The sequence below is a fragment of the Polypterus senegalus genome, chromosome 1 (genome assembly GCF_016835505.1).
Source record: "Polypterus senegalus isolate Bchr_013 chromosome 1, ASM1683550v1, whole genome shotgun sequence".
Taxonomy (NCBI): Eukaryota; Metazoa; Chordata; class Cladistia; order Polypteriformes; family Polypteridae; genus Polypterus; species Polypterus senegalus.
This window is the reverse complement of record NC_053154.1, coordinates 228328692-228344640: the sequence shown is the minus strand read 5'-3', so window position 1 is coordinate 228344640 and position 15949 is coordinate 228328692. Positions and strand designations below refer to the sequence as shown.

General features: G+C 35.2%; 1 protein-coding gene across 1 annotated transcript in view; it reads left to right on the top strand.

The window, feature by feature from the left end:
* The window catches only part of LOC120539638 (matrix metalloproteinase-21-like), a 35495-nt gene that overhangs the window by 2294 nt on the left and 17252 nt on the right, over window positions 1–15949 (top strand). The window contains exons 2-3 of the mRNA XM_039769957.1: window positions 5176–5863; window positions 6792–6931. Coding sequence (XP_039625891.1) covers window positions 5176–5863; window positions 6792–6931 — 828 coding nt within the window. The remainder of the gene's footprint in view (window positions 1–5175; window positions 5864–6791; window positions 6932–15949) is intronic.

Below are 15949 nucleotides of genomic sequence, written 5' to 3'. Positions count from 1 at the left end.
TAGTGCACCACAGTGTATTATTCTACTGTGTGTTATTTTGATTGATCCCAAGTTGTTTAAAATATCGCGTTGCACCTCCCAGAAAAGAAAAGTTTTTCGAACTTGACCCAAGTTGTATTGTGTCTTGAGTTGGGTGCAGAAGAGAACAGATGAACATATCGTTGGAAAAAGTGAAGAATACCAGCAACCTAAACTAAACCAGAACGTCAGACTAATTTGAATCAAATAACGCCCAAGGTGGTTATCTTTGAATTAACTGGCGTATATTGGCAAAACCTAATCCTTTGCTTTCAAAGTTAAAAATTGTCCATTTTTATGTACCAATTTTCTACCATCAGATGTTAACATAAAAGCATTAGTCACTTAGTTGGGATGCCAGTCCTTCACAGAGCACAACCCCACACTTCCTCACATTAATTACACCTGCATAAATTGGGGATATAGTTAAAAACCGCAGTACTCAAAAACAGCTGTAAAAATATGGGGTATTGAACCCACATTCCTGGAACTGCAAGAGAGCAGTGCTAAATAGTTAACCACCAGGCATGCACATTATAATTTAATTCTAAAGACTCACCCGATTAATCTATTCACACCAGACTAGCTTTCAATTGAAAACAAACCCTGTTTTAAATCTTCTTTATATACCCAACTCTGTGCTCCAGTCAATGATAACTATCAACAGTTTACCAGTAATCCGACATCCACCAGTTACTTAAAATATGTAACCAATGCAGGGCACATTTCAAGGTAGAGAAGTTCTTACCAGTTGTTCCTATACTTGTTAATCACCTTTTTCCACCTTGACAGACCTACTCTGTTTAAACAGATGGGATTAAGACACTTAAGAGATCTTTATATGAACTGCATATTTGCATCTTATGAATGATTATATTCCAAAGTTAACTTTCCAGCTGCACACTATATATATAAATTAGAAACCTTTGGTAAAAGAAAATTAACCAATTTTCCACATCTTGCTTACATATCTATCCCAGAAGCCATACTGATTGTCCTGATGAAGACCCATAGAGCAAATCAACAAGAATCTACCCTTCACAGATCCAAGGAACAGTAGGAAAGGGACCTTTCAATCAGCATCTCAGAAAAGGAGTGGAACTATTAATAAAATAATGTACATTCTAGTTGTACATGTGCCAAGCCTTCCAAGTAATGGTCTGTTATCAACCACATTGACCCCATTTAGAATTGGCCAAAATGTACCCAGGGCATGATCCAACTGCAAGCGCTGCCATTTAGCTCTGCATCACTATGCATTAAATGGTCAATTACCATAATTTTGGACAAAAATTGTTACATTCTTCTCAGACCACCTTGGTGTTACAAGGAACCCTACCTAATTAACGGTGATATTTGGTGTGCCTCTAGATGGCATTTAAATGCATAAGGATGAGTCATTTTTAATAGCCTGTACCACTCATCTATCACGTAAGCTTATCTTGCTCAACTACTGTAGAAGAATTCCAACCCCACTTCTGTAACTCAGTGTGTAAGTGACTTTCTATATCATTTCAAATTAGAAAAAAGCAACTTCTCTTTTAAAGTATATGTTCAAAACATTCTTTAAAAAAAATGGAAAGAATTCATTAATCTTATTTTAGAATAACCATGCTGGGCAGTCTTATGCAATTAATTGTTCTATTATTAATAAAAGTTTTATTTTTGCTTTTGAATATCTTGTTTTTCTGTTTCTCTTGTGTAGGGGCTGAATTTTGTTTTGTTTCTGTTTTTCCTTTGTGTTTTTTTCCTGAATTTATTTTGAAGCTAATAGTTGTATCAGTTATTTTATTGTTGTCTGTTTGATTGTGTGGCATGTCATTGTAATGTTCTGGTTTTTGAAACTATAATCAAAAGTAGCCCCATAACAAATCAGTACTTGTTTTATTTTCCCAACACTGAAACTGAGCAGAATGTTTGAGATGAACTTTTGCAAGTGATGTTATACTCACTGTCATGGATGGCAAACTAAGGGTGCAGCCCAGACGCTTTCGTTCCATTCCCAGTTCAGACACTGTTTCTGGGAACCTTGCAAGTTAATTGGTGACTAAATTAGCTTGGTGTGCATGTCCTACAAACTAATGACATCCCATCAAGGAGTAAGTATTGTCCTGTGCCCAGTGCTACAAAGTCAACCTGCATCTCCCTGGGATCTTGTAATGGATAGAGTAAGCTTACAAAATGGAAGGATAGATTGATCCATTGTTACAATTATAGGATTGCTAAGGTTATTTTTTTTTTTACTTTTTCTTAATGGTTCAAGAGTTCTATAAATGGGATCCAGACAGTTAGTTGAGTTCAGTAAATACAAATAAACATTAAAAAAATAAAAAAGCTACAGATGTTCCTAAGCCGACCCTTGCAAGTAAATCTTAGTGTTAGTTACCAAGGATTGGACAGTGCTGTAAACGTATGGTCATGGGGCCTCCTTAAATGTGAGGGAGGTGACCCTCATGTTTTTACAATGCGTGAGGTCAGAGAAATGTCGAGGTTCTGCTCCAAGTTAATAAAAAGAAGATGTATCATGGGGGTGGAAGGATTCGTTTTGGAAAAGAATTAGTAAATAAATGGCTATTGAAGATCCCACGTCAGCATTTGAAGAATGTGGGCAAATGGGAGCAACACTAAGATTCAAGATTCTGGAATGTTTACAAATTGTGGCAGTGAGCCTGAAAGTCTCTTTTTATTTTTTGACACATGGACTTTAGCAAATGGTAACCCTATAAAATATCTGTTGATAATGTGGGAAAAATGTAACTTACTGGGAGTTTAATAAACTATTATATAGTTAAATAGTATAAATAAATGCAGGGCCAATGAAACAAATCAGGTAGAAATGTTTAGTGCTATAAGAAATCTGAATGTGGCCTTCCTGTTAAGTCAATGGATTTTAAATCACAAGATTTTCATTAGTGTGTGAGTCCTAGCTAGTTGCTTAGTTTACCATCACTCCAGTGGCAGACATAATAGTTTGAAATGAAGTATTGTTTTCATGTTGTCTGTAAGTTCATTAAAGTATTAGATGGTAGTCAAACAAGTAGCGAAATATCTAGAGCCAAACCCGGAAAGACACTCGGGCCATCTGTACAGTCCCTTAAGGTTCACTCAGCAGTTTCTGACCTCTGGGCCTAGCACCTCATGGTGATATTTTAACAAATGTAATTGTAGGCTTGAAGCCCTGTCATGTCCCAAACCATGCTTTATTTTTCAATGAAAATCATAATTTGACACTATCCAAATCTGGACTTGGAAGCATACCCAGATTATCCATCTTTCTTTTCCAAGCTAAGGAGTGACAGATGTGGAGGCACTGGTGATTTTAGAGCTGTTAAGCTGCACTCTACAGTTCAAGATTTCTGGTCCTAACAGCTGGTGATGACACTTTAAAAGGTTTTGTTACCTATTCTAGTAAAAGGTTTTGTTACCTATTCTAGACCATTGTCTCATGGAGAAGTATTTAACATTCCCTAATCCTGCTTAACTCTTCAATTAAACCCTTAAGCTGACACCCCATCTGAACCTGTGAGACCAGAAAAATGTAAGAATCTAGACCAAATTAATAATAAAAGAGATTATTTTATTTATTAAGGAAAAAAGTAAAATACAAACATAAAAGATAAATGCAAAATAAAAGTAATAAAGAAAATATTCTTACAACAATTCTGATTTAGACCTTCCTTTCTTTGTTAAGGATGATCTGTGTAATTTTTCAAATCTCATTCTGTTTATATCAGAAATTCCTTCTCCAGACTGTTAGGATCCTCCTACTTTTTAATTTACGTTTTTTAGATGAAATAATACTTCTTTTGAAACGAACAGTTTATGTCTTACTAACCCATAACATATAATTAAAATATGCGGTACCTTTCTTTGCTTAAGTAATATTACCTTATTTCTAATTCTGTTTTTCCTAAATGGCATACTTAATATTATTTAAATATATTACGTGTAAATCATCAGTTCATTCTTTCAAAGCAGTACAGCTCAAATTTTATCTTCCTGTGTTGCAGTTGATAGAGGATTTAAAAGCTATGTTTGATTTGACAGGAATTGATTTTTGTGGCCTTAACTTATTGTCTATCTTTATGTTTAATTCATTGTTTAATTTTCAATTTTTTCAACATAATGACCACTTCATCACCTACCAATTTCAGTCTTTTATTATCTGAATCTTTCCAGTTCATTTTTTGGCTGGCCAAGGTGGCCTGTTTTCTCTACCCATGAACCTTTAAGACCAGAAAAATGAATCTAAATTAATTAATCAGAAATCTTTACATTATTTATGAGATTATAAAGGAAAATACAATAACAAAATATGAAATTAAAGTAATACACAATATTATCATATTAAGCTAACTTCTTGCCTACCAAGTGTATCAATCTATAAAATACAGTATACAGTAGTGTATTATGATATAGAATACTCTTCTGTCTTTAGAATGGAATGCCTGCCTCAATTCATTCTACTGTCTGATTTATTTATTTTTTCAAACAACCTTTATCCTTAAAAGAGCATTCTGTTCTGGAGTAATTCTGTTATCATCTTTTGTGTTTCCTTTTTTTATGAAATATACTCTTGGTTATGTAGGAGTCCTATTGACATATTCAATATTTATTTCTTACGAGGATACTATTGTCCATTGTGGCTTAACAGAAAAGTATTATAACAAATGCTGCAATTAAACTGCTATATAAGGAAAACATTGTTTAAATGTACTGTTTACCTATTAGCCAAGTATTCCTTTCTTACAAAGATAATGTGTTCTTTCACTCTTTATAAATAAATATTTTAATTGGTGTTGTCATAATATAGTTTCACTTTCTCTTTATAAGATAAAACTGGTGTTTTTATGACAATATAATTATATTGACATTGATTTGATCAATTGAAATATTTCGAAATATTTTGAAATAAGTTGCTGTAACTAAAGAATAACAATTGCAGAGTTAAATACACCTCATTCACTCTAAAGGTAAAACCTTTCTCTTTCTATTTTTTAATTGTTTTATTTGGTAATACACATCTATCTAAAGAAATGTCCTAAGTGGTGCTTCAAATGAAGAAAACAATTTTTTATTCATTTTAAATATTCTAACTCAATAAATGCTTTATGTACTTTTTAAAATCAATATATTTGGTTGTTTCTGAATTTCCAGCAATTCTTAGAAAAGTATGGATTCACAACTCCAGTTATGTGGGATGAGAAGCACTATGAACAAGAAGAAAGCTTTATCGATGCTAAACGAGCACCCAAGGACATCCTGTCTTTAATTCAAGAAGGGACTTTTGCATCCCGCAGCAGTGGTGAAAGTGATGATGAAAATCCTCTACAGAAACCACAATACATGAAAGCCCTCAAGGAATTTCAGAAGGCATACAATCTTCCGATCACAGGAGTGCTGGATGATGCGACCAAGGCGGTCATGAATAAACCAAGGTGTGGTGTGCCAGACAAGAAGGCTGACCTAAACAACACTGTTGTCAACACAACAGCCAGCACAACTAATGAGACATTGGATAATCGCACGGCCCAAGTTGACAGGCAAGCGAATTATTCTGCTGGCACAAGGCAAAAACGTTCCCTTGAAATGCTACTGTTTCGAGGAAGGAAGAAACGATCAGAAGGAGATACACCAAGCATGCCAGGGCAGATGGCTTTTTCTAAGACAGTGTTGAAGTGGAGGCTCATAGGTGAGGGTTACAGCAGTCAGCTCTCAATAGATGACCAGAGGTATGTCTTCAGACTGGCTTTTAGGATGTGGAGTGAAGTGTCTCCTTTGTTATTTGAAGAGGACAATACCTCGCCCCTGTCCATGATTGACATCCGGCTTGGCTTTGGCACAGGTAAACAAGCTTTGTGTTGTTTCCTGTTCACCCAGGTTGTTTCACAAGTGGGCTCCTTACTCCAGAGTTACTGAATTTGATCATTTTCAGTTTGTGACTGAATTCCTTTGTCTTTCAAGGTTTCTTATGCCTGGTTTTCATTTATGGTAATGGCAGCATAATTTTCAGTTGAAAAAATAATCCATCCAATCTGTTTCCAGGATTCACTTTTTTGGGGTGGTTGTATTAGAGCCAGAGTCCTAGCCATAACATGGGAACTGACTCTGGCTGTCTATCATAGCCCAAACTGATTTGAGTTTAGAGTTACCAATTAAACTAATACCATATCTTTCTAAATCAATCAGTGTTTCTGGAGACAACCCATGTTGAAAAAAGAAAAATGTGGTGACTTTGCAATACCAGCCCTGTACTGGGTCCTAACACCATGCAATGAAAATCATAATTTTCATTTAGATAACAAACAGAGTAAGTAACATGATCTAGTTATCTTATATTCTGGGTCTATTGGCTCTGCATCTCTGCAACATTACAAGCAAGTGACACAGTTACAGACAGCTGTAGTTTTAATGTAGAATAAATATACTTCATTGACTAAGAGCTTGATTTGGGCATTCTTTCTGTGTTTGGTTGGGTTTTCCTCCGACATACTAAACACATGCATTATAGGTTCACCTAGAAGCATGTTCAGAGTTAGTTCCTGACTAGCTGCCAGGATGGACCATGAAATTAAATTAAGAATGATCAGAAAATGGATGGATTGAGAGTTCAGCAATGAAAACTAATGAACACAGTAGACTGTGATTACCTGACGTAAGAAACCAGGTTTGAATTACCAACATTTTGTGATTTTTGAGCAAAGATATTAGAAAATACTAATGTGATCAATTGAACATCCCTATAATAAACACAATTTGCATTTGTAATTCAGGTCGCCATTTAGGCTGTGCACAGACTTTTGATGGGGCTGGACGAGAGTTTGCTCATGCCTGGCAGCTGGGAGATATTCACTTTGATGACGATGAGCATTTCACTGCTCCGAGCAATGACAATGGCATTAGTTTGCTTAAGGTAAGATGGAAGCATGTTCAATGAGCTGATCATTAAACCATAAAGATTTTTGATGGTTATTCCCACTGCCCTAGATCTTATGTTGTTTGTTTTACGGCACTTTTTGTATGATTTGTCTTTTCATAAGACCTTTCCATATTGTTTGGACTTCAAATGCCTTGCTTCCACTGTGTGAAACATTGTAGAATTGTAAAGAGTTTAAAAAATGCTTCCTGTGAAGCTTTTCTGCATGCTTTTGGGGGATTTCAAAGTTGTCATTTGTAAAGTCACTTGGTCTCTCCTACCACTCCTTTTCACTTAATATGCATTTAAGGGTGGAGATTTTGTAGAAATTTATAGAATTTATAAATAAATAGAAATTTATTTGAATAAAACACAAAAGCAAGTAAAGATTTTCTGTCATTTGGAAATGGTTTATCCAAATTAAAACATACAGGAGAGTGAGATGTGGCGACAAAGAAATTGTGTCACCCAAAACTTTAGTCATAGCGGCATTTTTATACAACAGTATTTTTTAACATTGTAAAATAAGACTACAAAAAATGAGAGTTTAGTTTAAACTGTAAGATTACATACTTATCAAGAGCCTGATTCATATATTGCCTTTAAAAACTGTAAGAAATATTTTTAATTTTAAGTGTTCCAAATCTCCCAGAACTGCAATTTGCACTACTTTGCTGAACGAGCAGTGGCAGCTGGTGAAAAAAATTTGGGCAGGGGCTCGGCTTTTTTGGGGGGGGAGGGGGGACTGAAGCAGCACTTCATAGCTCAGGATAAAAGAACACACACACAAATTGCAATGTTGCCTACATAAACTGCTCAGTAGCACTGCTTGAACATAAATGCTGCCCTTCTTTTTCTTTAGGCCTGAAAATTTCTCAATTATGTTTTGATTAAATTGAATCATTTCAGTCACCAGTCTCTTGTCTATTGAATGTATTCAGCCCGACCTGAGTCATGGTGATTGTAAGAAACGTTTTATGTATTTTGGAAAATTTCCTAATATTTAGAAAAATACATAAATCTCTAATGTTTGATAGGCTGCAAGACACCAATAAATTAAGAGTTTGAAATTTAGACCTCTTAATGGGTGACAGATGAACTATTTAAAAAAAAAATGCATATTTTTGGATCACAACAGAACTTGAGCATATTTACTTCATATCAAATTTCACATGTCCTAAATTCTTCATAATATAACGTTAATATAACCCAAATCTCACTTAAAACAACTCATTTAAAACTTTTACACAATTTCCATTAGCAATACTGAAATTAAACTTTTTTAGTTTACTTATTGTACTTATGGCAAAATAAACACCTTATTTTTTTTAAGTAAAAAATAATTTATAAAGTGCCTATCACAGAAAAAAGTCACAAAGCACTGAACGATAAAACGTAGAATAAAATGAAATATTGAAACAAAATATAGAGAAATGACAATATAAAAAATACTTGCAGATGACAGTGCTACCTGAATGCCATTCTGAATTGCATTGAACAGATGCAATTATTTTTAATTAAGTTAGAAGATATATGCATTGCACAGAGTATTCAATAGAGTCCAAAAACTCACTCTGTACAACTTTTGAAGTTCCTTAAATACAGTGGCAGGCATTTTCAAGGTAATCTTTCAAAACTCCATCAAAAGAGGCAACAAAATCCACCAACCCACGGAAAATCCCGGGCTTATCAGAGTTCTCACTGTCATCATGGCCACACAAAGCCAATTCAAATGCTCTACAAAATTTCACACAGTCTGTTATTCTGGACAGAATGTGTCAATTTTTGGTCACCTCTTTGCTGAGCCTTCTAATGCCAATCTTGTAGCCTTCTTCTAGCTGTGTAGCAATCATAAGCCTGTGAAAATTAAATGAGTCTAAATTTAGTCTAGATGACTGAGGCTACTTTCATGGTGCTTGCATTTTTCAGAAAGATGTTTTAGGTCTCATACCCCAATCATTGTCCACAGTGCTTCAGTAACAACACTTTGAAATAGCAAACAGGGAAAACAAAAATAAGGCATTACTGATACCGCATCCAGTTAGCCAACTCCGTTTGTCATAACAAGAGCAGGAAAAAGTCTGCATGTAAGCTTGTCCTTGATCACAGTTTATGAAGGGGGGTTTCATTAAAGAAATAACTGAAATTTCTTTGATTTCTGAACTTCCACTTGAAGTTACCATTGCTGTAAAGTCATACTAACTCACTTGAAATAGTACGTCAACAATTGTCCGATCACATTAAATTAAAAAAACATTAAACAACACTAATTTGCTGCCAATAAATGAAAAAGGAATTTGGAAACTGGAGGAATCTTTGACAGAAACAGATCTGGTAGACACAAAGCCACAACAGAATCAGAAGACAGATTTGTGAGAGTCAACAGCTTGTGTTATTGGTATTTAACAGGACAATGCTCAAAGTTAGCAAGTGTCACTTCAAACTATGAAGAGAAGACTTTGAGCTGCAGGTTTGACAGTGAGAAAGCCACTGCAAAATTATATGGTACCATAAACTTTTTTTTAACCTTTGACAGTTTACTGCATAGCTTGGTACCATTTCAGGTTATTCATGTTATTCACTGGCCTTAAATGTCAATAAAAACTGGAAAAATAGGGGTATTCTAAAACTTTTAACCTGTATTTACCTGAAATTAATATTTTTCTGTTTCTGTGTTCCTGATGCACTGAATTGAATCAGGCAGTTTTAAAATATTTCCTTTCTTTTTGTGTCAGTATAGCCAGAGTGCAACATAATGGCAAAGGCAGGGTACAACCCTGAGTGAGACACTTGCCTTATCACATAGATACACACAAATTCACCCTCACTCAGACTCCTTCTTTGTTTTTTTGTTTTTCTTCTAAGCAAGCTTTTCCAATACAGGGCAACATGATACATTAGCCAAGCAAATATGAGGTAGTAACCAGCCTTTTATGGGCTGCTAGTCCAACACTGAATTCATTTAAAGTAGTTAATTAACTTAACACATATATAAAGTGGTAGGAGTATGCAGAGAAAAACCCACTTAGGCATGGAAAGAACAATGTAAATTGCACACACAGACAGTGACCTGGCCAGGATGTGAAATCAGTCTGTTTGACCTATGAGGAGACAACGGTAACCATTTTGCCATAATAAGTCCACATAAACCTGCGGTGGATTGGCACCCTGCCCAGGATTGGTTCCTGCCTTGTGCCCTGTGTTGGCTGGGATTGGCTCCAGCAGACCCCCGTGACCCTGTATTTGGATTCAGCGGGTTAGAAAATGGATGGATGGAAGTCCACATAAACAGTTCTACAGGGATAAGTGATTTTAATAATTATAATTCCTATACATAACAAAAAATAATAATAATACATCTTTAAGATGTATAATGAACATGAAGTGCAAAGAGGAATCACAAATGGAAACAGAGAGAATGGCAGACATCTTGGATTTGTGAGGCAGCAGTTGTTCCACATGAAGAGTATTCTTATTAAAATGTATGAACTTTTAGGTATGGATGGAAAGATCAGAAATAATTTTCAACAAAGCTCAAAAACTAACTCAGTTTATTGGGTCTGATTGCCACCTCATGGCGGCACCATCATATCATTCTTATTTATTTAGCAGATGCTGTTATCCTACCAATCAAACAGGCAAAAGTTTCATTATTTGGTACATTCATTATTCCAGCATATACTGTGTTCAAATGACTAGAGTGTTGGATTCCAAAGCATAAGGGAATATGCTTATCTATCTAATATCTCTGCAAAATGTATCAAGAGTTACTGTGTGAATGTTTGGAATTCATAATTATACACATGACAATAACAGGATGAAAATGGAAGGACTGCTGGTGCACACATGTTGCTGCTTTTCCCTGTTAACAACACTTTTCCTTAAAATGTGCATTGAACTTTGTACTTTTTGCACTTCTTTTACTTTTTTTTACTGTATGTATAGTTCATGGATGCAATTAATTACTATCTGTATTGAATTTGGATTTATTTTTAATGGGCTATGCCTTTACTATTGGCTACGCCTTTCATAGCCTAAGGGACAAATGATTTGATGCTTTATGTGGTACGCTGCCTGTTGCCTGATTTGTGAATATTTTTTTGCATTGTGAGATCTAGAAACTGTGAATGTTCTGTTTTCTAAATGTCAATGCCTTCTAAAATGTGCTTCAACTGGAGAAATAAATGACACTTGTGATTACCATGGCTACATGTATATAGTTATATTTTGGAACAGTAACTTTCACTGTCTCATCACCTCTCCCTCCTCTTACCTGAATAGTCAAATTTCTTTTAGAAACCTTAAAAATATCTGTCCCACTGTCTTTGCTGGATCCATTTCTGATCTTTTCTGTCCTCCCTTATTCTATCTGCACTAGAGAGTCTTATTGACTACTATAATTTAGCCCTTCATTCTGCACTAGATACAACAGCTCCTTTAAAACATAAGAAAGTTTCCTTTAATTGTTAAGAGTGGCCTCACTGTGCACGTCCAGGGTTTCTCTGACCATCAGAGGGCTTACAGAAATGCACTAACTGTAGCCAAGACCACACTTTATAGCAGAATAATAGAAACTAGCCATGATAACCTCTGTTGTTAATAAACTACTTCAACCTGCATCTGGCACAACTTCCTTCTGTACTGAATTCTGTGAAGTTTAAAATCCAAATAATTTAACTAACATAAATCCATCATCCGTTTATATCTTTCTTTGTCTTCTCATAAAATCCAGTTCATTTTCTAAAATTTCACCAGTCCCTTTTGCATTTGTTTATGACAGGCTTTGTAAGATTGAACCAATTACTTATGTACTGGACCCCATCCTTACCACACTTCTTAAATCCTGTCTTCATGCCATAATCTGGACTGTTACAACAATAATAAATACGTCCCTTGACACTGGCTTTGTGCCAGCCACTTTTAAAATCGCTTTTGTGAGCCCAGTGTTAAAAAAGTCGGGTCTTGATGCTGAGAATCTTCTGCCTATTTCTCACTTACCTTTTCTGTTTAAAGTTCTTGAGTATGTTGTAACCTCCCAACTTACCAATTATTTCTAATAAACTGATGGAAACCTTTCAGTCTAGTTTCAGAGCACAGTACAGCTGTGAAACTGCTCTGTTTTGGGTAACTAATGATTTGCTTATGGCAGCAGACTCTGGGCAAACCAACAAAAATACTTATGTTAGACCTCTGTGCAGCATCTGGCACTGTCAAGTGTTGGTTAGTCTTGGCAAAGCAGGTCCAGCTTAGTGCCAGTTAGACAAAGAGTTCTTCAGGACACTATCTCTAGCCCTCTGCTCTTCTGTATTTATATGCTTCCCCTTGGCTATATCATTTGTAGCTTTGGACTGAGTTATCATTTTTATGCAGATGATGCTCAATTCTATTTCAGTGTCAAAAGTGAAACTTCATCAGAGCTTTCTCAGTTCAGAACTTGCCTCAGTGAAATTAAGACCTGGATGGAGCATAACTCTTTAAAATTAAATTGTGACAAAACTGAATTACAGCAAATTGGCACTAAAGAGCAAGTTACAGTAAGAAAATGAGCTCCTTTATAGTCATTCTTGACGATGCATCATATCAGACCTTCTTCTGATGCAAGGAACCTTCTTGTCTATTTTGATTCCTCCCTTTCTTATTGTACCCATCTAAACCACATTAAGAAACTTTCTTACTTCCATCTCTGTAACATCCCGTTTTCACTCCTTTTCTAATGCTGAGAAACATGTCCATGCTTTAATCATATCCCACATCGATTATTGTAACTCCCTATTGACAGGTTCTGCTTCTAATCTCCTTCTAATCTTCTATCCAAGCTCATCCTGCTTTGCCTTCACTGGCTCCCTGTGTCTTGCAGCATTGAATATAAAATTCTATTAATAACCTACAAAGCTTTAAATAGCCTTGCACCGGACTACATCAGTGACATTTTCCATCATTATGCTCCTGTTCGCCCACTAAGGTTCATCTCATACTAACCTGCACTCTGTGTGTGACAGGGCCTTCTGCTGTATAGCATCCAGACTTTGGAATAACCTGCTTAAATGAATTAGATCAGCTGACTCAATTCACTATTTTAAAATACAACTTAAAACACATTTGTGCAGGAAGGTGATAAACTTAACCTAACATTCTGCCTTTTCTTTCTGTTTACCTCTCTCTCCAGATGCTCATGGTAATCTGTGTGTGTTATATCACAAATTGTGTTATTTGTTCTGCCCTTCTAGTTTTGAATTTAGTATTTTACTCTGGTGTATTGTCCTTTGTTCTGTTTAATGCTTTGTATATCTTGTATTTATCTGTTTTTAATATTCTATGCAGATATTTATTATTAATATTGAATTCCAACTGTTAGCAAAATATATATGTGTCATATTTTATCATTAGAGTTAGAAAAGGAATGCATTAATGTATATCCAGAAAATGAATTAACAGATATAAGTTGTTTCCACACTGAAATATAAAACAACTTCAACATACAGTATGTGTGTATGTGTGTGTATGTTTGTGTTGGACATACAGCTGAAATGTGGACTAAACCTTCTTTTTATTAATTTATTTTCTTCTTATCCTTTCTTACTTCACATGTATTATAATTTTTAGGTGACTAGCTCAAATTTTGTATTTGCTAAAAACCATAAACCATTAACCTTAAGATCCTTTCTATGCTGCACGCTACATACTCTTCTTGTAATGTATGACACATCTTTATGCCTTCCGATTCTAAAGAAGTCATTTCAATGCCCCCCACCTATGTCTCATGATACTGTAATTCATACCTGCTTCAATTTATTACCAGCTATTAGGCTTTTTAAAATTGAACCCTACCCCGCCTTTACCCCAAGCTAGAAAGTTCAGTATGTGATTTACAGAACCCATACCCTTGCACAAATCTGAAACCATGGGACCTTTGTTCTCAAGGGAAAGTTTTTTCTTTCTTGAAGATACAATATGTGTGTCATATAGCAGCACAGAAGTCACTAATAAAGCTAACTCCTGTGGGTATAGCGCCAGTTCTGACCACCCAACAATGGCCATATTCTTTTATAAACTTGCAGATCTCTTAGACTGTTTGTGGTATTATTGGCATTGTATAATTAATAACAATTTCACATACATTTATATTAAGTATGCATCCTTGTGATGTTTGTAATGTGTGAACATTTACAGCCACACTAAAACTAGGCATAGGATACCTTCTAGGAGCTATTGTTACTTATTTTTTAAAAGACACAACCTCTGTGAAACCATTGTTATTATTAGGCATAACATAATGCCATTTAATTTTTGTGAATTTTTTACATCAGTGTTCATTTCACAAAGTTTTTTGTTGACCTTTACGTCACTTAAACACAAATTTAAAGCAAGAACAACTGGTAAACCTGAGCTGGACTGAACAAATGGATGCATTTGTAATGTCTATGTTTCAGCCATTGTTATGAATATTAGAACAAATTTGATGAAAACTGTTGGATCAGCCCGACAGGCTTGAGTACCCTGTAGCAGCACTGCACGATTGGGCAGCACCGAGCTGCCGTAGGGGTTACTGGAAGAAGGAAATATACTAAGATGCCACCTATAAAAAGAAGCTGAAACACACAGGAAAAGACTATGATCATCTGTGTATATATGTTTCAACACTTCACCTTCAATTGCATAAAAAATATAACTACCTTGGATTACAATTTTTCTGGATTTATGTTCTTGTCCTGTACCTGCTTGTTCATGTGGTTTCATCTGTATTGGATACATCTTTTTCTGGGGAGCCAATCACTTCAAATCTTTACAAAGCAATTGGAACTTGTTAGGACAAAACTTTACATTTCATTCAAAAGGCAGTTCACTTGGGTTTTCATTCCATTCCCCATCATCATTTGCATTTGTTGTACTAAGCTGTGTCTGGACTTTTGTCATAGGTGTTTATCATTGATCACTTTGTGCTTAGTGTTTCGCTGAGTTTTCGTTAGTATTTGTGTGTTTTAAGTAATTATTGCCATCAAGGTAAATTGGGTGGGATTTGCATTCGTGTTGTTGGATAATTGTTTTTTGCCCTCTCTATTGTTTCAATATATCTTTTATTAACAGTCCAGTTTGAGCCACTGTGTTATGTGTCTTTGTTTAAGAGTGTGCATGCAGTGTCAAGATTGGGTGTGTTTCTGGGGTCCCCAAAGTAAATAAACAAATCATCAACAATGTGAATCTAAGTGTATGCAATGGCTACAACCCTAGTTACCTAATTTCTTTAAAATAACATCAAGGAAAACTTTGAAAATCCCATAGTCTACTATACTAATTAGTAACCTTTTAAATTTTGCTAGTGATTCACTGTATGAAGAATACCTTTATAACATTTTTACAAAATTTACACTTAACAAATTTACAAATGTATCCCTGTGCTGTTGAAGAATTTACTTGAAAGCTACAACAGGGTTCAACTGTACTAATTCTCTTCACAATTTTATACAACTCAGTCACGTCATCTCTTAATGTGATTTTGCACTAATAGTCGGTTTGCTTTGTTTCCGAATCAGGAGATGATTGGTTATTTTGTTTCATTCTCCAGGTTAATCCAGTTGCATTTCATACAGCAAACTTTCAAGAGAACCAGAAGTAACAATAAACACCCATGTGTCATGAATTTCGTTCATTGGGCTGAAGCAGTTTTTCTTGGTTAATGTCATCATGAAGAATCAGCAAAAGCTGTGTTTATATATAAAAACTACTAGCTATCCCCTGCAGCTCCACCCGCATAGTAGTAAAACAGGACAAACTTTAAAAATCAATGAAAAAATGTTATAAAAATTTAATAATTTGTATTGAGAAGAATTTATATTGATAGCTTTTATATTCGATTCATATCTTGATAACTATATTTTTGGTTTCACTATCAGGAGCGAGAATGTAGCTGTGATCTCTTTGCCAAAAATGTAAAAAGTTGGCAAGGTGTCTCTTGCCAAGCAGAAGGTAGGTATGTTCTGACGTCAGATATTGCCACTGTAACTGATCATGTACAAC